Genomic DNA, 23,430 nt, shown 5'->3' with positions numbered 1-23,430 from the left:
CACTGTAAGGTAATGGCCCCGGGTTCGAATGCAGGGCTGCTGGTTTGTAGGCGAGATGTCGGGGTGCGGTAGGGTTTCATATCCCTAAGTCCTTAAGTTTCCACAGGGTTGGGATTGTTGTGTAGAAGAATCGGCCCTTTACGGTTTATCAATGCGGGACAAAAAAGTTGCAATTTCACGTGCGTTTTGTCAGTTTCTTAGAAATATTTCTCTGCAGTTATAGAACAACCCCAGCAGTACACCACCAAACCTTTTTGGGGTGCAGATTTGGTATCAGGAAGTGTTTTGGCGCTTCATCCTTGTCCAACCACTGACCTGTACGCCTCCTGTTACCGTGGTGATTCAAACGAGAAATGGATCATTTTGGTGGCAGAACAGAAGAGACGTGCAAATTTGAAAACGTCGATTTCTTTGGGCTTCGGTTAGTTCGTGCGGTACCCACTTGTCACTGTAAGGTAAAGGTCCCGGGTTCGAATCCAGCGGCCCTGCATTCGAACCCGACATATTTACAAATGGGCTTGTTTTTCCAAAATACCGGCACCCTGAGGACTTCTGCCGTTGCGAACCTATTTGAAAGAAAAAAAAACACTCAGTTCTTTCCTCAAGCTTTCAAATAATATATCTCTTCATCAGGACTTTCAAATTATTAATAATCCATAAGGTTAAAAAATGTAAAATCTACTTACGGTACTGAAATTTATTGTTTCAAATATAGTCAATTTTCGAGTTAAATATTGAACGAGATCTACAACCCGTCCATTCTAATTAGGAACTGTAACCTAATACCAAAAACCACCAGTTCTGTTTTTCTTCACTTTCATATTAGCCTTATACTTGATTTTCATTAGAAATTTGTTATATTAAAGATGATATCGTTTCAGATTCTACTTAGAATATTACAGGTTGTAGATCTAGTCCCACTCGTAAATTTACCATGTTTGAAACATAAAATTCAGGACTGTAAGTAGTTCATATTTGTTAACCTTGTGAACTACTAATAATTGTTTCAAAGCTCTGATAAATAAGATGAATTAGTCGAAAGCTTGACGAAGGTACGTTTGTAGTTTACAACGTTTTCTTTTCTTTCGAATTGGATTTCCCTAATTTTTTAGTAAAAAATTATTTTATTCAAGGCTGATATCAATTATATCGAGATAAAAATACTATTATTATAGAAACGGAATAAATTGACTTATATTTTTTCTATGCGAACTACCTTTTTATTCCATGTTCTGGTTTGTAGACAATAATTATAATATAATTGAACCCAGAAATAGCATCGGAAAAAGTATCATCGTATTTTTTCTTCTTACTTAGTTTGTAAAACACAAAATTATTTTAAACAATAAGCGAAAGGAGGTATCAAGTAGTATATCAATGTTTTGATAAGGATGAAACATCGTTCTGATCGAATAGTCCTTGATATCGACACTTTTGTTCTTAAACCAATATATAGTCAACATAAGAAACGTTTTTGCTAAAACTAGGGCAAACGAAATGTTTATTTATCTTTTATTACGTAATGTTCAATTATTCTAATGTGCTCTACTTAAAAAATCACGTAATTGGGGTTTTATTTTTTCGTGGCGATTTATTTTCCTATATTAAACATCAACAAGTTTGTACAAAAGAAAATTTACTATATGATTTTTTTTGGTATTGATTGGTGCACTCTTCCTGTTGTTGATGTTGATAAATTGATAAAAAATTGAAACAAGGTTTAACAAAACAAAAAAACAATAATATTAAAATGACTTAATTTGTTTGTTTTTTGTTTTGTCTTTGGTAACAGACTTTTGGTAATCCGATCTTTTAAATTTTCTTAACAATTGTATTTTAACCCGGTTTTTTACAACGGCCTTGCTTTTAAAAGCAATTTTATCCTAAAATTAGTCGAAATCATTTACATTAATTTGAATTCTTGAAATACAAGCCATTGTCTCCCACCATTTATGCTCATTTTTCAGCAATTGGTTGTCGCTGGGAAACCCTGGTTCATCCTAAATTCACATCTTCCTTGTGCGCAAATTTCCATTAAGAAAATTTAAAAAACGTTATTAACCGTAAACGTTTATACAATAGTGTTCATTAGAGGCCAAACAAATTATTTATGGAATAAACAACGATACAGATTCGTACTCGGTCACAAAATACTGACACATTTTATTTCAATATTTTACCTGACTGAAGATGCATTCTTTTCCTGTCTTTGCAGAGTAGGTTTAAATACGTTTTAGCAAGAAACAAAGTCGATAGGTTTTTGCCCCACTCTCCCCCAAAAAAACTTCGGCATACAAAATTTTGAGACAATAAAATAAAATATATTTTTTCTATCAAATTTTTCTACTTTTAATGCCTCTAAGTTTTTTCCCTAAAAATCACAAAAGTGGTGAATTTTTTCGTAGAAACATCGGATATCAGCGACTTAGGAGGTATAAGCAGAGTGTAGCATTTTTGTCTTTCTACTAAAAGTAACCAACAAATGTACAAATAAAAAACTGTCAACAATTTTTCATGCAACAAAGACAGTACAGTTAGCTTACTAACAAAGTTTTCATTGAAACTTTTTTGGTGATACTATGTCAAAAATAATAGACACGTGCCCGAGATTTCTTGCCAATTTTTGTTAGGTAATTATTGAAAAGTGAAATTAGATAGTTGTTTTTTTAAATATATTTTTCTGCCATTGTTGTGCAGGTATTTTAATAATATTATATCAGGCGATTGGATTTTTTTACCAACATTAAGAAAATAATATATAGGGTCGTATTAAATGGGACTTGATAATTGAAAAGTATCCAAGACAAAATATGCTACTAAAGTAGTAGTAAATTAGGCCAAAGAAATTATTTTTGGAATAAACAACGATACAAATTCGTACTCGGTCACAAAATAATGACGCAGTGTATTTCAATATTTTGCTTGACTGAAGTGCATTCTTTTCCTGTCTTTGCAGAGTTGGTTTTATTTTTTTTTTGCCCCCAAAAACCTCTGAATACAAAATTTGGGGATAATCAAAATATATTTTTTTTCTATCGAATTTTTCGACTTTTTTCTCCAAAAGTCGCAAAAGTGGTGTTAACTTAAAAAGTTTTGTAAGCTTACTTTACTGGAAGCTTCTTATGGTTTTTGTAATTTTTCAATACCTAATCTCATTTAATACTATCTTACGTATTATTTTTTTTTATTCTACGTATAAAAAAAAAGAATCAGTGGATATTTAATTACCTTAAAATTCACGGACAATAAAGGCCGAAAATAGTATTTTAAAAAATTAAGTAAATTATTTAATTGTTTCCTTTGCTCATCGGGCCTAGCAAGAACGCTCGGACAGACTTCTAATATTTTTCGACCTAGCATCACAAAAAAAGTTTTATCTAAATCGACAATCCTCTTTTAGTCGTTCTGTTCTTTCAGAAAATGTCGCATTTTTTTGGAAAACACCTTGGTCAGAATGCGCACGTTAGGTGCACGTCCTTTGTTTTTTGCGTATTAACTTTGTGATTTAGTTTCAACAAACTAAATATCAATTATTTTTTGCCGGATCCCACCGTTTTTGCGTTATGAATTTTCCTTTATTCCTCTCCAGGAGTCATATTTTTTATTGTGATTTGTGCATGCGAAGGAACTTCGATCGTCTTCGTCCTTTGATCTTAACTAAATAATAAAAATCTAATCTTCATCGAATGTTTCATGTGTGTCATTTGAACCAACAAATCGTAGCCGATGATCTGTGAGGCAGAGAACGAACGATTCATGGCACACGGTTGAATATTTCGGTTCCATCGATCGTTGAAGGTGATCTGACCAAGGCTCGTGTTCCGGCATTGAAACGTCTAAACGCTGCAGTATTATGGATGATATATAATTAATTTTAATTTTTTTTAACGAAAAAAATCAGCCGCCATCTTTCCATCAACTGATTTCAACAAAAAGCGCAATGGACAGCGAATCAGTTTTTTTACAGCATAATTATTATAAACAAAATATTCAAATAAAAGGTTTTCAAGTGAAAGGACAATTATACCAATCGGAATTTTATCAAATGATAGTGTTCCAGATTTGAAAATATTAAAATTAGAAATTGAATAACATAAATTCTTTTAAAAAATAAACAAAACAAGGAAATGAATAAACAACTTTTCTAGGAATTTGAAAAATATCAAAAAAGAAGGAAAATTCAAAAGGTGGGGTTGAGATGGGAAGTTGGTGTGGATCGAAGTGACGATAGATCAGGTGGTAGAGCAGCGGCGTATTAAGCCGTAGGTCTTGGGTTCGAATCCCGCTCGTGACACTTTTTCATCCCAACCAAGATCTTACATAAAAAGGATAATTAATTGATCTATATTAAGGTAATGACTTCACTAACAGCCATGGCCATTTTCATGTCGCTGAATACCGAATCTTGATTACAAGGCATTTGAAAAATGGCAAAAAGAGGGTCAAAAGTCATAAATTCTTGTAACTTTTTTATCTGAACCACGACCTTAATTAAATAATAATTATTTGAAAAAGAATTTATTTAGTCGAACCACGAAACGTAATAGATTTTCGAGGAATATTTGTACAAATGTGAACCATCAAATTTACCTTTCTTTTTCAAAAAGTCAGAAAAATTTACATTCTGCTTTTTGCTATATATTAATAAACTAATTATTAATTTTTGAACCTTAAAATGCACAATAGTTCCCTGTTTGCCGTTCTTTTTATCAAGGGTATGTTTTTTCACGGCTGCTAATATTTGTAAAGAGTCTTTGTTTCGAAAAGAGGTCAATACGGTGATTTTATACAAAGAATGACTTGAGACGCGTCATTATTTTCAGAGGGAACTGATTAAAAACTGAATAAATAAAAGAAATAAAACCAAAGAGGTGTGTTTTTAACGAAAAGTTCTTTGAACCGCTCTAAGCTTATTTGTTTCAACAGCGGTGAAAATAAAAATCCGCTGAGAGGGCATTTTTATATGTTTACAATAGAATAAAAAAACACACACTGAAGCAACACTTTCATCCAGAAGCATTAAAAACGCGTTAATCATGATATCATATGAAATAAAGGAAAAATGTTACAGATCGGCATATACCGCAATTATCATCAATATAAAAATGGAACCTCGAAACGCGCCTTGTTCGTTTGACTGTGCAAACGTGAATTTTTAGAAAAATATACGTTACATTTTTAAACAAAAGGGCTGACGATATCTAAATAATAAAAAACACCATCAAACCAAAAACGATTTATGTTGACTACTTCGGGAACTAAGATCTTGAATGATATATTACCTTATTCATCGTATTATGTAATATAACCTTTGATTGATTATCATTTACAACAACTTTTGGATTTCGTTTTTTTGCAGAGTAATTATCAAATATTTATACGTTATTAAAATCCGTAAACCTTTATAAAATGTTATTATAAATATCGTTTTCCGAAATTCTTCAGATTGTCGATAGATTTTACCTGTTAACGACAAACAATGGGCAGTTACAAGGAAGAGTTGTAAAGGCCGTGATATTTAGAAAGAAATGTTGAATGTTATAAGGCAAAAAGTTATCTGAATTAGTTAAATTTTTTTCTAGGTGATTGTTATAAGGCAAAAAGTTATCTGAATTAGTTAATTTTTTTCTAGGCTTCAAGGGCCTATTAGCAAGAAGGTAGGACATGTTTCTAATATTTTCCCATCTAGTATTATCAAAACAAATTTCAATAAAGGCGTCTGTAGCAGCCTCTAGCTGGTAGAATGCTCAAGGTGCGACGTTTGGGTTATAAGCAGAGCGAGGGTATGCGATCCTTCGTTTTCTGCATGCTGTCTTTGTGTTGTATGTATTACCAAACTATTGATAATCTTTTAGTCGGATCCCACCGTTTTTCAAATATATGAAGGTCGGAAGCTGTCTGTAGGTTTCAGAAAAACATTTTCTTTATCGTGCCAACGTTTCGATCTTTATTGAGATCATCTTCAGGGCTCAAAGTATTTGTCTTCTGTGTAATTGTGCCATTCTTGCGTGTCGTGTTGAGATGGTGCCACTCTCGACACGACACGCAAGAATGGCACAATTACACAGAAGACAAACACTTTGAGCCCTGAAGATGATCTCAATAAAGATCGAAACGTTGGCACGATAAAGAAAATGTTTCTCTGAAACCTACATCACACCAGACCGCATCTCACGATTTCTAAATAAATGTGTAGTATGTTGTTATAAATGTGTTCGCGCGCGCGGGAACATGTGTGGAATCATTGTGTTAAATTAGGTAACTGGTTTTATTTTTTTCCCTTTACCGTTTATTACTTTCAAAGTCCAATTAAATTCTATCTTTTGAACAAAATTACCCCCAGTTAGGAAAATAAACGTTACATTTTACGCAAATCAGGTTTTAAATTGTTCGTGGGATACTGTTGAAAAATCAGCAAAACTAAAGGGCTGACGATGTCTAAAAAATAGAAACCATCATCAAACCAAGAACGATTTATGATGACTACTGCAGGAACTAAGCTCTTGAATTATATATTACCTTATTCATCGTATTACGTAATATAACCTTTGATTGTCATTTGCAACAACTTTTGGACTTTGTTTTTTCTACAGAGTAATAATCAAATACTTATACGTTATTAAAATCTGTAAACCTTTATAAAATGTTGCTATATATACTAGATAATATTTATCTAATAAAAATAAATAAACAAACACTACCTGCTACTAATTATTTTATACAAAAAACGTTACACGTGTATCTAATTAACATTAAAATGTATTACAGCTAACGTTTCAGAATTTTCCCATGACATCAATGAATAACGTAATCTACGGTTAACTGCTTTTATTAATGCTCTCCTCGATGATTTAATTCAATCACTGGCCATCTTAGGAGGAGTTAGTAGTTCAAGGTTTTTGTTCTTGAAATACTCGAAAGATAAACTGGATTATTTCGTTGTCATAAAAAATAGGTTTCGCTTCTCAAACAAATTGAATTGTGTTCGGTTATTCGCGTGTAATAACCGTGTCGAATCGAATGGACAAACAGCACGATTGACTTGCTACATGACTGTCGTTTTAGCATAGGCGGAGAGGTTTGTTTTTAGCGATTAAAGACGAATGGTGAAAATAATGAAAGTCTTAAAACGGTTTGAGCCAAAAAATAAAGATCTGTATAAATCATTTGGTATAAAAAAAATCAAGCATAAGGGCAATTTGAAAGAAAATACTCAGTTTCTTTGTTAAGCGACTTTGAAACTCATGAATATATAATTTTGTGAAATTTTTCGCCATCCAATACCAACGAGCTTTTTCCCAAAAAACACAAGAGTGGTGAAAACTTTGAAACTACTCCACCGATCCACTGAAAACTTCTCAATTGTTTAGAACTTCATAAAATAAACTTAATATCGCTAACATGCCCTGCGTAAATAAATTAGAATCGGAGAAATAAAATAAAAGGCATGAGCAGTTTTGTTGACTTCGTCTCTATTTTTATTACTTATACTCAAAACTTTACTGGTAATGGGCAGAAATAAAACAAATTAAGACACAACGGTCGTAATAAAGTAGAAATTTGGTTGAAAATCAGAGTTGTTATGAATTTTTAGGTGCAAACATCGGATATACGCGAAAAAACTGTCCCGCTTGCAGCGGATCCAGTTCAAAATTTTGCATTTCTTTTATTACATAATAATTCTTATTTAGGGCTTTTAAAGCGTGCCTAAAACGAATCCAAATTGTTTTTTGGTTATACTTTACTGGAAGCATCTTACAGTATTTGTAACTTTTAATATAACCAGTCGACGAACGATAGTTAATCTATTGATATATAATAACCTTGAAATACACTCACAAAAATGTATTCTATAAAATTACTTCAACGAAATAGAAGATTTTTGGAGTTTAGGTCGAATTTATATAGTAACAACCATGCAGATTAGTCCAGAAAGATATTGTTTTCCGGAATTCTTCTGATTGTCGATAGATTTTTTTGTTGACCACAAACAATGGGTAGTCACAAGGAAGAGTTGTAAAGGCTGAGATATTTAGAAAGAAATGTTGATTGTTATAAGGGAAAAAGTTACTTGAATTAGTTAAGTTTTTTCTAGGCTTCAAGGGCCTATTAGCAAGAAGGTAGGACATGTTTATAATATTTTTCCATCTAGTATTATCAAAACAAGTTTCAATAAAGACGTCTGTAGCATCCTCTTGCAAGTATCTTTCCCTCAAAACATGTCCCGTATACAGGAAAACATGATGAGTAGAAGCTCAAGGTGCGACGTTAGGGTTATAAGCAGAGCGAGGCAATGCGATCCTTCCTTTTCTGCGTACTGTTTTGTGTTGTTTGTTTTACCAAACAATTGATAATCTTTTACTCGGACCCGACCATTTTTCAAATATACGAACTTATTCTCTTCCGAAAGTGTCATAATTTTTATTTTCATTTGTGAGTCCTTTTTTTATCGTCTATAAATGTGTAGTATGTTATTTTATAAATGTGTGTGTGGTATGTTGGATTGTGTGGAGTAAGTTCTATATGTTAGACTCTTCTGTAGTATAACACTTCAACCTATTTTGTGCTAAATTGTTTGACATGTGTTGGGACATAACTTATGTATACGTTTTTGTTGTTATGAATCATAAATAGTATATAATTTGAGTAGTATTGTATTCAAAAGAAATAATCCTTTTAATAATATAAAAACATACACACTGACACCAAAAATTGAATTTTTTAAATAAAAGATCAGCCGAGGCAACGGGGTCTACTTGTTGACACGTATTCAAAAATAACATTTAATCTGTCAAACCAACCCAGCGAGGATAGGCAGACCAAAACGATCAGTAACGACCAAATTACTGGTTCGGCACCACGCAGACCATACGAAGAAATGTCATAATATTAAAAATATGTAAAGTAAAAAGTATGTAGTTACAAACATAATTTGTACTGTTCTATTTAATGTTTCTTCAGTACTTTTCCATCGAATTTGAATCCAATGGTAATTGTTTTACTAGACATAATATATATTTTTTTCTGATACTTTTGTAAAATAATGGTGTCATGTTATTATGTCATTCGTGCGGTCGACTGTCGAGGCAAATTTATTTTGGATTGCGGTTAATGCGTTCGTTCTACACGAGTTTAAGGATTTAGGGGTTCAGATTGGTCAGGACACGAAGGCCTGTACGACCTTCCTCAGGGTAAACAGAATAAGACCCTCGCACGTTGAAGACAACACTACTGCGCAATGTTTACCCCTGATTTTTCAACTCGAAGGGGGATCACTGTGGGAAAAAGCGAAAGGGATCGTACCACAAGGGTTCAAATTCAACGATATTCTAAATTAGAGATGTTGAAAATCAAATAAGAAGGTAGTAAATTTTTTGGGTTTTTTAGAAGGGTTGATTTTGGAGGATATAAAGATCCAGGAGTTACTGTAACAAACATTTTGGGTTTGGTATGGAGTGTCACGTGGTGGAATCGTTTTATTATTGATGATGAGTGCACGTTTGAAAATATGATAATTTCGGTTGTTGTTATTGAATGTTTAGTTTCGACTTGTCAGTGTTTGATACGCGTGGTTGTTAGACGCCGGGAATATGGAAGGAACGGCACGATTTTCTGTCACGGGCCAAAAGTTTTCCATTACTACATTCTTTGTATTTTATCGCGAAAAGATAATGTAAAATATCACGTACCTGGAGTCGCTTCCAGGGCTATGGATAGACCGGAATGATTACTCCTGCTCTTCTCCAGCACTTCCATCCTTCACATATCCGGTCCGTCTGTCGGATTGAAGATTCCGATGCAGCCCCGAGGCGAACGCCATTCCGCGTCGGCGGCCGAGTTCTGATGATGCCGGGCCGGCGCAGTCCGACGTCGTTTATTGAGCCGAAAACCGAGAGGCCGTCCCCGTCCTTACCCCACTAGAGTTTGGAGTGTAGAGCGTGGAGTGTGGCCTCGTGGGGCCCCTACTCTCTACCGACGGAGAAGGACAATGCACAATGCTTTTCCCCTCCTTCCGACCTAGTCGATAACAATGTTGCTAATTTAGCCTCATGTCAATCAATAAACATCAAAGAGTCGTCATAAAAAATCTGCAGTTTTGACGGCTTCCGGAAAAGGAGCAATCTGGGACCAAACAATCCTTGACTCTGCCATTGCTAGACCTCAGCGCAACCTTTATACTTTCTATTTATTTAATTCATCGACAAATCTTGATATGTCACGATCTTTACGTTCTAGCATTTTTGGATTGAGAATTTTAGTATTAGTTTCAAAAATATATATTTGAACTTGAACGAATTTCAGGATACTTTCTAAGTAATTAGAATTTTGGAAATCATTAGTTTTTGTATTTCCGTTTTATTTCATTGAACAGACTATTTTTCAATTAGATTTACACTTACATTATTTTAATTTTTGAAAGTTTTCATACTTATACCACGTTGTACTCAGGACCACATATTTTTCATTGCAATTTACGTTCTCCATAATTAAAATTGTTTATAAGCCAAATAAACCTTCCTTAATAAATAAATCTTCCTAGTTCCAATCGACCCATCAGTCTTATTTCTATCCTTGCCAAAATTCGAGAAAAAATACTTCTCCGACGATTATTGCCAAGAATTGAAAATTCTAATATTATTCCAGATCGTCAGTTTGAACTCCCCACATTTCACTTGACAACTCAACAATTGTATCGTGTTGTTGACAAGCTGACAATATCGCCTCTTCCTTCAAACAAAAACAGCATTGCTGGGGTGTCTTTCTTGATTTAGAACAGGCCTTCGATCGAGCCTGGCACTCGGGCTTGCTTTGGAAACTGAAGAGCATCCTCCTTCATACGTACTCTCACACTGAGATCTCACCTTATATACGTATTAGGGAGGGTGTTCCTCAGGGAAGAATACTTGGCCCATTTCTATTTTCAATATACACTGCAGATATTCCTATACATGTTAACACTTCACGACATACATTGTCTGAACCTTTCAGAAATCTATCATTTCTACATTCGCTGATGATACAGCAATTCTTACACGTAATTTCCACTACCTACCACTGACCTTGTGAGTTATCATGGTCTTTTCATGGTAAACGACTGACTTGGAATCCCCACACAAGACTGAATAGCAAACAAACCGACGTTATAAATTATTAAAAAGATTACTTCACTCACGATCAAAATTAGACTTTGAAAACAAACTTTTAATTCCCAAGACAGTGATTAGACCTCTCTGGGCGTTGTGAAGTATGAGGCTTAACCAAGAATTCCAATTCCCAACGTCTTCAATCAATCCAATCTAAAATTCCCCATCAAATTATGAATGCTCCTTTTTACATTTCAAATCACACTATTCATAACGACCTACATCCCGTTTGTACATGAACTCATCAAAAACCGCTATAAGAAATTTCATCAATCACTGAACACACACAATAATCTATTTGTACGACAGCTATCACTTCCAACCCTACCTGAAAATCCTCCAAGACGATTTAAGGGAAAGTGGCCTCGAGACGTTCTCATTGAGTGAAAATTGAAAAGATTTCATTGTGAAAGTGTTGCCACTGGGCAACTTCTACAAGAGACTCAAATCACAAATTCATGAAAATATTTACTTAATGCAGTATTTGTAGTTGTAAATATCAAACGTAATAAAAAGTTTAATTTTAGGTAATAGGTATTTAATTATCATATATTTGAAGTTGAACGAATTTCAGGATATTTTCTAAGTAATAATTACGAGGAATTTTGAAAATCTTTAATGTATGTATTTCTGTTTTCTTATTTCATTGAATAGACTATTTTTTCACTTACTACATTATTTTATTTTTCAACAGTTTTTTATGTAATAGGTAAAGGCGAGAAAAATGTTGCCTGAAGCAACATTTCTTTCTCAATACCACAATCTTCACAAATCTTCCCTAAAACAAATACCCATTGTTTATCGTTAACAGGTAAAATCTATGGGCTACAGCTTGACGAAAGTCGGAAAAAGATGTTTCTAGACTGTGCACTTGTCTGCACCTTTGTTATATTTTAAATTTGACCTAAACTAATTTTTTTTTTTTAAGATAGTTCCTACTCACAGTAAGGGTACTTACTGTACAGTACAGTAAGTACCCTTACTGGAGTAGGAACTATCTTTTTAAAAAAGATTGAACACCACATTCACTCCATCATTTATCATTTCCATTAAAAATTTAATTTTGTTGAAGTATTTGACACAATTTTTTAAAATATGGTTTTCTGAATTTGTTGCCCATGTATTTCGAGGTTCTTTTTTTATCTTTTGTATCAATCAACATTTTTTCAACGTATGTTATGAAAATAATATCGATTTTACATATTAGACGAGCAATATGGCTTCGTCTGCACAAATTACAGGCAAATTCATACAGCCTGCCGGAAAAAGGGAGCTCCTTCAAAAATATTACAATTTGGTTTGTGGCGACTAATATCACAAAAACAGTACGCAAAGATGGAAGGATTACCTTGTCTCGTCATGCACACCTAACGCCGCGCCTTGAGCATTTTGATCATGATGCTTTCCAAATAATGTGACAATATTTAAAAAGACGAAGCTACGGATATCGGATCATCGATTTTAATGAAACTTTTATGGTGATGTTAAGTAGAAAAATTTACATGTCCGAGCGTTCTTGTCAAGAGTCTTATGAGCACAGAAAGAAAATATTTCAGTAATTAACATAATTTTTTAAAAATACAGATTTTGGCCTTTTTATTTATGTATTTTAAGCGTATAAAATATTTCATTGGTTTTTTTTTTAAATGAAGGATTGTATTTAACCAAATTATATGTATACAAGTTAAAGAAATCAAATCGGCTTTCCAGTATAACAAGATCAAAAACATTTTGGTTCAAAAAAAGACAAACAAATCGGATTCGATGTAAGCATCCTTTAAAAACTTCAAAAACGAATATACAGTTTTTGGACTTGATTACGCAAGGGCAATTTTTTTCTCCTATAGCCGATGTTTCAAGGTTCTAAACAATTGTAAAGTTTTCGGTGAATTGGTGGATTAGTTTTAAATTTATAAAGTTATCACAATTTTTTCGATTCTATTAACACGTCAATTAACACTTCCATCCCTACCAGAAAATTCTCCAAGGTGGTTGAAACGAAAGTAGTCAGAGATCTTGTGAGTGAGTGATTTATTTATTCGTTGTGTTGTGTAGGAGTAAAAGTGTTGCTTGGAATATGGGCTGTGTCCTGTGTTAGTTTCAACCAATCCATGGCGATATGCGGTTTAGAGAGACTTGTTCCTTAAATGATGCACCGTACTTCATAAAATACCACCATTCGAATAACAATAAGCTTCGAAATCAGTGATGAGGTTCCCGTTAAAGCGACGTCAAATTTACCAGTGAGAGAGCACAAAAAAAATTGTGTAGTCCACCTGTTGAGCTATATTCTAGTTTTCTCGTTGAATCCTGACCTATTGGCGGAAATTTATCCAAGAGACGGGAATTTGAAGTCGAGACTTGAGATCAGTCGAACTAATGACGAGGTTTCAATCTGAAGGAGTGTTGTCATTGGGCGACTTCCCAAATACTCGGTTGTCCTTAAATGGACAATGAGGATCTTTAGAGTCCGTACCTAGCTCGTGGCCTTCCCGGACGTTTTGATTCTCCAGATGAGAGATGACGCACCTCCGCTAACGACTGAACGGGAGTTACCATCGCAAGTGTTGGTGTAGAAGTCGTCCCAGCCCCGAGGAGTCAAGACGAACCTCACTCCCCGCTTGTTCATTCCGAATGAATGGTCGGGTCTGCATTGTTCATCAGAAGTTCTACCCAAGGTGGCTGAAATGCATCAGCCTGGTCACCCACGGACTCTCTAGATAGAGAAGGCGACTTTCTCTCCCAGAGTATTAAGGCTCCTCCAGCGTAATTCCGGAATTGCTAACCACTCCGTAGAGGAGACTGCCTTCGGTAAAGGAAGCCCTTGCAGGCACCACCGACCATTATCTGTTCCCATCCGCCATTTCTCACGCATTCGAGGGATTTCGACAGCGTAGTCTGAGCGTCCTCAACGCTATACGCTTCAAAGGTCCGATCCTTCGTATCCCGTGAGGCCGGGTGTTGTAACGAAGGTCATACGCAAGTGCTTAGGCGGAGGTCAGTTAGAAGAACATCCTCTTCTCTAAGTTCCCGCCAGGAACATCGCCACTACGAGTCCGTTCCCATGCACTTGGAATATTTTCTGCTACCCCGTAGTTCAGATGATTATGGTCCCTCCCTCGTCTATGCAGACAGGATCTGGTCTCCTAACCCTCGTGTGCCTCTGATAAAGCACCGGCCGTCCGCTGCCGACCCGGAGGCCGAGAGGAATTCAGCTTGTGCTTTAGAGAGGTTGCCACGTCCTCAAGGTTGCACCATTATTTTGCGCCTGGATACCCCCCTTGCATCCAAGGTTTGGGATAGGTCTCAAGGAAGTGTGCCGAAGGACCTGGATTGAGAAAGGGATGACTTGTCGTACATGTGACTCATACGACAATCAGCATAAATCGAAAATATTTACTTAATGAATATTTATAGTTGTAAATGACAAATAAATGTAATGAAAAATTAAATTTTTTTTTTAGTTAAATCGATATACTTTACGTTAATCCTACCGGCTTTTTCAAACGATTCGTTTTATTAAGATAATTCTTCGAATCGATACATTTTCGTTGTGTATGAAATTTACTCATTCCTTCGTGGCCTGTTCGTTCGATATGGTGTGAGAACGGGTGCACGTAATGAAATTCAGTTTGTTCGCGCCCAGGCCAAAGGATACTGCAGGGCAAACATTGTCTCTGTAAACTTTAGCAAAGAGGGTTCCTTTCAAGGGTAGAACATTTTTGCACTTTTCACATTAAGTGCTGTATAACGTTTCAAAAAATTCAAGCAGCGTAAACCCGATAAAACGTTGAAAGATTCCATTGTTTTAATTTGGTTGAAGCTTAAAGCGGACGTTGCTTGAAGACAATGCTGCTCGATCTACGTGACATCCGCATATTAAAACATTTTACAATCCGCGATGCTTTCTCTACTCATAAGAAAAATTTTCCGGAGGAGGAATTAATAAGAGACAAATTTACTATTTACATTTAATTAACCTTCTAGAGTGTATTGTATGTAAAACAGTTTTGCCTTACTTTACTAAAGATATTCACTGTACAAGAAATACCGTCAATTATTTAAAGTATTTATCATCCAGAAGTAGATTCGTAAATTCGGCCAATTTCCCTGCGTTATTCGCCGAATCAATGCTGTTACAAATACCCGGGGAAATATCAGTGGCCACGTCGCGTTTTAAAGGACAAAAGGATAATTGTTCCTAAAACGTCCATCGGGCTAATATGTCTGATGCGGGGGCATAATTAGGCAATTAAACCCGGTTCCCTCGAGTCTGCCAGTGTGTCGGCTGTGATATAAAAGTTAGGAACGGTGAGATTCCCACCGGATATAGGCCGAGACTCACAGTTATGTTATAGTTTCCATGGGAATCTGATAACGCCGTGGTGTCTCGTTTCGAACAGGGTAGCCGGTTTCAATTTTTCACGTTCAACTATGGGATGAACATCTGGGGTCAAGGTGATAAAAAAAAATTCATAAGATATGAGATGTTTCATGAAAAATCGCATTTATCGGTTATAACTATCACCATAAATAACGGATATAACATAACAACATATAAAACATCATTGAGAATTTTCTGCCTGTTTGATATGTGATGTAATGGTAACAATGTACAATTCTGAGTACAGTCACAACCTATCGTCGAGATAGTGAAGAAATATTCGTCATATATATTGCTGTAAAAGAGATGCACTAGCCAAGGAGATTTTATAACTTAAAACTTATTGCACGAAACACACATTAAATTTTTTATAGGGAAAAGTAAGGATTTCCTATTTTTTCCCCTATCATATCGCACATCCTCATGAAAAGTGGCACAACTTAACAAAAGAAAATTTTACAGGAGATAAAAATAGAAGTTTACTCTTTTTTACTTATATATTAATTATTTGGTGTTCGAGTGGATGGAAGTCACGAAAGTGGTTAGAGCAGCGGCGTATTTACCCGGAGGTCGTGGGTTCGAATCTCACTAGCTTTTTCATTTCTAGCAAAACCTTACATAAAAAGATTAATTAATTGAAAGAAGAAATTTGGTCAATATACCACTAAACATAATGGACTTATATATTAAGTACACGCCATTACGATTATTGCCATAAAAACTGTCATGATCCATCAATAATGTCTTTCGTTTCTCCAAGACTTAAGCGAAAACACAAAACTTGAAAAATCCAGCTGTACTCCTAAAAAACTATCCCTTTTTGAGTTGTGATACTTTTATTGCATACATTGGCTCCCAGTAATTTAAATTAGTTTGTTTACTAGTGGTCATTGACTGTAAGGATGTAAGTTTTTTTGTGATAGTAACAGAAAATGTACAAACCTATCAAACGAGCATTAAATATCCATGTAGTAAGTTTTACTAAGATTATTTTCGACCTGGCTGAGCAACCGTTTATTGTTAAAGCTCTCGAATGGGCCGACAGTCAACTTAGCAATGCCGAAAAAATAAGGATTGGTATTGTCAATAGAATCATTATTGACTCCTTATTGAACAATAAAATACATCAGCCCCAAATAGAAGAAACTGGAAATCCCTTAAAGAGCATTGAACGGGTCGGACCATCTCACTCTGATGGATCAGGGTGCACTTTGGGGTGAGAGGGGACTTCGCCTCCTAAAAGAAAGACTTGTAATTTACATATTGTCATTCATTGATTTATGATTATTGATTTATTGGTGAGTGCGTATTAATCAGAAGTGTTTTCAGCATTAAAGTGTGTCTCCAAAAGAGTGATTTATTTATTTTAGTACATTAAAGGGGATGACCTCCCTAATCAGTACAGACATATTACAATATTTAACAATTACCAAATACCAATATTAAAAAATCAATAAAATAATTGTAATCATCATTTAAGCAAGCATTTACATATTTCGTTTTTGAATACATTAAATGAGGAACCAAATATATCTAAATTATGCACGTCACAGGTTTCATTAAAGGTACCAAATTTTTCATAATTAGTCCTATGAAACTGGGTATAAAAACTGTGTTGCTGACGTGAGTATGGGCATGGACATTTATCCGAGTGAGAATTGATGGACAGGAGTAATGACCGTTTATCACCTTCTACAAGAAACATCCCCATCAACGGAGATCGATTCTGAAGGGAGAACATTCTACACAGTTTCAACCATTTGTCATACTAGTTTTTATCCCATTAGTACTAACTTGTAAATTAGATGTTTGATCAATTTCCTCTGAACACATTCAAGTAGATTAATCTTAGATTGAATGCTCCAGGGTAACCGAACCAACCTACCACCACCACTGAGCACCAAGCTCAGTTATGCTCTGAACCAACCGAAAATATAAATGTTTTAATATTTCGGAAACCTGATGAATTCCTCTTGAAGAACCCCAAGCTTCTTCAAGCCTGGTACACTTGGCCAGAACTAAAGTAACATGCGGAGAAAAAGAACACACAGTCAAAAGGTACTCCCAAATTACAAATCTCCGACACTCGTCTCAATTGAGATCCCATCAAAGAGTAGGAGTGATAGGGATGTTTCCTCCTATAAAAAGAGATAAACTTATAATTGTCAAGATTGAGAGAAAGACCATTCCTCAGATTCCAAGAGGCAAACCTATTTAAATCTTCCTGCACTAAGTAGTTTACTAACGATAGAGTGATATCTATAATAGAATATTCATTGATGGCATATGATATCTAAATACTAGGGCTGTAATTTATATGCAATAAAACATAAATATAACATAAATAAAAAATAAAATAATGATAAATAAATAATAATAAATAAAATAAAACATAAATATGCACATATATATGTAAATATATTTGGTAAAAAATGCAATCTAAAACTGAAAATATGCGAAAACTAACTTGAGAAAAAATAAGGAAACACCAAATTAAAGCACATAATTGTATTGAAAAGAGAAAGAGTGGCAAGAAGAATATCACATGGGTAATATTAAAAAAGAAAAATGCATTAAAAAAAAGAGTTAAATTTAAAAAATCCGCCGTTTCATCCATCGAGACCCAGATCGGTCTATTTTCGATGACGTCTCTGATTTCATGGAGTGTTGTATATAAGATTGTGTATAAGATCTAGGTGAGATTTCCTGAGGGTGCTTTCGTGGGAAATAGTTTTCCCCGTGTATTTCTAAAAAAACACTTGAATTAAGGGTTGCTTAGTTTATGGATGGGTATGTCAGCTCTATCTAAAGCACGACATAAATCGGCATCAAAACCAGACTTTTCAGACCCAGCATTTGTGGCAGCTTGTGCTACAAAGGTTTGTTGAAACTTAGATTTTCTACCTTTGTTTACCTTGTGTTTTGCTGTCTTTATGTGCTGTGTTACCAAAAAACGTGTAGCTGTTGATACAGGTTTATGAGAACAAACACAGTATAAAACGTCTGCATCGCCCTTAAAAGTCTCACGCACATACTTTTGAACAAGTTCTTTAGTCTTTGCGGTGACTTTCCGCATTTTAGGAGTAGTCAGTTCACAACACACTAATAATGTTTCACGATGGAAAACGCATGAGAGACTGGGTTTAAGCAGGAAGTATAATGGTGGGAAAGAAGAGAACTGAGGTCGTAATATTTTCATGAATCCAATTAAACTATTCCAAGAGAACATTTACAATGGTACCAACACTATTCCTTTCTCCATTTGTTCCAAGAGAAGCAAAGGCGACCGAAAGTTTGCGGAAAGCGGTAGAGCAGCAACTGGACAAACTCTTTCATTATGTGGAAACGGGAGCTCTGTTTCGGAATTTTTTTTTGCCTGCTCAGAAACATTAAAATTTGACGTGCCAAATACCGAAATGCCGGATACGTAAAAAAATATGCAATTACAACCCGCTTGCAAAAATATGCATTTATGGCAATATATGCACAAATATGCAACATAAATATAGCTTAAATGATTCCAAATTCTTCAAAACATATACAGTTTGTTAAAATTGGATGGGGCGTCGGTGGCCGCAACGGTTTAAGCGTTGACACGGTACTCATCACTGTAAGGTAAAGGTCCCGGGTTCGAATCCAGCGACCCTGCATTCGAACCCGACATACTTACAAATGGTTTTTTTTTCCAAAACACCGGCACCCTGAGGGTTGATATAACCTCTGCTGTTGCGAACCCTTGTTAAAAAAAAATAAATAAATAAAATTGGATGTTTTAGTTAACCAGGAAAAATATGCAAATGCATATATTTCACAGCCCTATATTTTCTACTGAGAGGTCAAAGTTTAATCTACTTAAATTGTTTTAAATAAATTACTAAATAGGGAAGTAATTAGTTATTGTGTATCGTAATTGATCAGAAATGTTCTATATATTTGTGTAGCTTAGGTTATATGTATTTAAATTCATTAGTTCTGTTAGTTTGTCGGTAGCGTAAATCATCTAATAGCAAGTAATAATAATTTAATAACCTGTGTAATTTACTTTTTTCTTCTAGGATTATTCAACATGTACAGTAAGTTGTACAAAATACTCCCAGTTTGAAGCTTTTTACAGTCACTTTTCCACTTATATATTGCTCATTTTCACACCGCTTCCCCTCGAATCTCCAGAACGGAGACTAAGGTCCGATCTGTAAAAGTGATCATATTTTGGATTCGGGATAATCTCCAATTTCTATTTTCAGCTTAGGCCACGGGGTCAGAGAATTGCCTAGCGGTGACATCGCGATTTAAGTCCAAGACCGTTTCATACGACTGGACTATCATATTTCCGTATTTGAAACACTTGGGCGGAGATTGGTATTATCAGAATAATTTTTTACCTTGAAATGTCAATGTTTAACCCCGGACCGACTAAAATTCGGGTTAATCCACTCCGAAAGAATCAATTTGGTGTGAAATACTTCCTTGAAGAGGTCGTGTACAAATCATTAACGGCTTTCTTCACCTTGACCGGGAGGTTGGAAATTAGTTAAAATCGCTTTTTAACTATAATGATTAACCAGTCAGTAAAAGCTCGGGCTGGGGCCGAGAACCGCGGATAAATAAATAACAGACCGGGCTTTATTGTAGTTTTAGGATCGGTGGCGTGCGAATAAAAGCCTGCGGCATGACTCGTCAACACGCCATGCATTCACTTCTGACTTCCATTCATAAAAGCACTCCGATTGAAAGCTAGGCACTCCATGAACTTCTTTTATGATCATCGACATCATGACAAACGACGACCGAATCCGCAAACAAGTGTCGTGTCGGATAAAGGCATTTTCGATGCGACCCTCCCCATTGAGATGAAAGCCTGAACTTCGCTATTAATGTAAGTTAGAATGTTAACCTACTTTTTAAAAACTTCAATTAAATTTATAAAACTCTAAAAAAAATTATCTAACATCAGATTATAATAAATGATGAATATGACAAAGGTTTTTAGTTGAGATAAAAAAGTCAGTGTTACGAGTGGGATTCGAACCCACGATCTTCGGCTAAATACGCCTCAATAGCTCAAGTGGTAGAGCAGCGGCGTATCTAGCCGAAGGTCGTGGGTTCGAATCCCGCTCGTGACACTGACTATTTTATCATAACTAAAAACCTTAATTAATTAAAAGATATTTATTGGTCAAGCGTACCACGAAAACTAGTGAATTTAATATGAAAAGTTTTTTCTTTTTTTTACGTTTTGTCGATTTGACCAAATCTTGTCTAGGTTTTCAAACTTTTTTTCAATTATCAATCTACCCAATATTCAATCAATCAACAATTTTGTGTTTTAAATAAGAAAAAAACATACGAATTACATGCAAAAAAACTCACATTAGTCACATTTTAGTCGTCTTTTTTGTGCTTTTTTCATTTCAGGTGTCAAAATGTTGTTAAATTCACGATATCTGTTTTTGAAGCGTTTTTTGCAAATATGTACCAATAATCAAGGGATTACCGGAAAATTTGGCCATTTTGGTCTGCCTATCCTTGGGGGATGGGTCGAGTCCGCCACTCGGGCTTACTTTCTTGCATAAGGGATTCCCTCCACCTACTATTTCATACTTCACAACTACCTATGACCGGATTTATCGAATCATTGAAGGCACTTCCCTCCCCGCGTATTGTCTTATCTATCCTGAAAAAAAATAAAAAAATAAATCCACCCACATAGCTATTATTTTTAATTATTAGTTGTAAACAAGCAAAGATTCCGATGGATCGATGGTAGTTTCAAATTTATCGCTAATTTTTGGATTTTCTAACAAATAGAAGGCATGGTAAACGAAAATTGTAAGAATAATTATTTTTACATTTTACCAAACTTATGTATTCAGGCGTTTAAAGGGGGTGCAAAAATTTTGTTCCTTACATAAAAAAATAAATGAAAATAAAAAATAAATCCACCCACATTGCTTTTATCCTTAGTTATTAGTTGTAAACAACAAAGATTCCGATGGATCGGTGGTAGTTTCAAATTGATCGCTATTTTTTGATTTTCGAACAATTAGGAGACATGGAAAATGAAAATGTTAAGGACAATTATGTTTAGATTTTACCAAACTTTTGTATAATGGCGTTTAAATGGGGTGCAAAAACTTTGTTAAAAATAATTCTTGTTAAAAACACACAATTATCACAAATATGTATTCAATTACATGTTTAAAAATTGAAAATACGTTTTCTTCAATAGTTTCCTTTACAAGTCATTCAAAACGATTGTAACTTTTCCCTAACAGTCCGATTGGAATTTTGAAAACCATATTTTTTGGGGGTGAAAAACAATGATGATGAATAAATTCGTAGTATGATATTCAAGGATTTAAATTACACATATATTTAGTAGTCATAACTGATCGTATTAATTATTTTAATTATTTGTTCCCACCATCTAATTTCCTGAAATTTGTCACAAGTACTAATTCTAAATTACTTAAACTGTACCTATACAACCTATTTGTTTATTATGAATTTTTACGTATTTAACAATTATTCTAAGTTACAGAACATTGTTGCTGACAACGAAAAAAAACAACTTTATGAATATATAAAATAATTATTTAGAAATCGTGTGATGCGGTCTGGTGTGATGTAGGTTTCAGAAAAACATTTTCTTTATCGTGCCAACGTTTCGATCTTTACTGAGATCATCTTGAGGGCCTGGGATTTACAAATATTGTTTACATATATCAATTACATTTTTTATATATTCAATCATTCATTCTACTCACTCAAAGTATTTATCTATATATAAAAAATATATTTTGCATTGTATAAATTACTTACTACTAGTACTTGTTATATGTAAACAATGTTTGTAAATCCTAGGCTCTGAAGATGATCTCAATAAAGATCGAAACGTTGGCACGATAAAGAAATGTTTTTCTGAAACCTACATCACACCAGACCGCATCTCACGATTTCTAAATAAATATCGATTAACGGTCACTAATTACCACACATATAAAATAATCACTAACATGACACTAACGAAAGTCTCGGAATGATAAGGCACTCGTGAAAACACGGTTTGTTTTAAATGGGACATTACCTTGAATTAAGATTGAAAATTGAAATTAAGGAAATAACTTTGGTTAATCTTTATATCACATAGATTAAAATAAACTTTAATTTGCATAATTAATTGCCAAGATATTTACCTTCGTTACACTCAGCCACACGATCTTCGCTTGGACAAGAGATGCATTTAAACATGGATTTCATCGTGATATCCTTCGAGGAAGCTCAGACGTCAACTAGTTGCTCCGTGTGGCATGTGGACTTGCTTTGGGTAGGGATTAAATTTGCATCAATAGTTCAGTCATTGAGTCAGCCTTCGTAAAATTGGAACCGCCGTTTGCTAGAACTTTTAATCATCACTGATAGCGATTTCTATTCTATCTAGTAGATGAGCAATTCCATTTAGTTCACGGTTTTTTAATCTTCTATTGTTGCTGAATAAAAGTTTTTTTTAAATACTGGCAATCTGAAACGGTTTTTATTGACTCAACTCTGTGAAACTATAAGCGAAAATCTATACTGATTGCTAGGGTTTTCATGATAAAATGCGACATTCAACTATTTGTATGGAAAAATGTAAAAGGAATTTTATCTTTGTTCAAGCTTTCACACTCTTCCATTAACTCAACGTGAAAGTTTATGACTTTTTTTTCTCGTAATTCAATCATGACCCTTCAACCTCTTTTGGTTAACGAATTGCCCATGTTTCAGCCTTTGCTCGTAAAACACAGAGACTGTCTACGTTCATCGTATTTATATTTTTTAAAAGGAGTGAATAACGTGTTGAGATTGTTCCTAGCGTAGTCAAATCTTTGTCCTTTGATCCCTAATTCAAAATTGAATACC

The 23,430-nt window shown here is 34.6% G+C and overlaps 1 protein-coding gene across 5 annotated transcripts in view; it reads right to left on the bottom strand.

Moving 5' to 3' along the window:
• LOC106662202 (guanine nucleotide exchange factor DBS-like) overlaps window positions 1–22,807 on the bottom strand; it is a 58,605-nt gene extending 35,798 nt beyond the window's left edge. For 2 of the 5 annotated variants that reach the window (XM_014386085.2, XM_014386086.2), the window contains exon 1: window positions 22,725–22,807. In XM_014386085.2, the coding sequence (XP_014241571.1) occupies window positions 22,725–22,788 (64 nt within the window). In that variant the 5' untranslated portion in view covers window positions 22,789–22,807. Of the gene's footprint in view, window positions 1–9,689; window positions 9,975–22,724 lie in introns of those variants that run through there. The other 3 variants (XM_014386083.2, XM_014386084.2, XM_014386089.2) reach the window with 2 other exon arrangements.
• Window positions 22,808–23,430: the final 623 nt, after the last annotated feature.

The sequence above is a fragment of the Cimex lectularius genome, unplaced genomic scaffold, assembly GCF_000648675.2.
Source record: "Cimex lectularius strain Harlan isolate CLEC.00 unplaced genomic scaffold, Clec_2.1 scaffold19, whole genome shotgun sequence".
In the NCBI taxonomy this organism is placed as follows: domain Eukaryota; kingdom Metazoa; phylum Arthropoda; class Insecta; order Hemiptera; family Cimicidae; genus Cimex; species Cimex lectularius.
The sequence above is the reverse complement of the archived record's forward strand: the minus strand, read 5'-3'. Positions and strand labels throughout refer to the sequence as shown.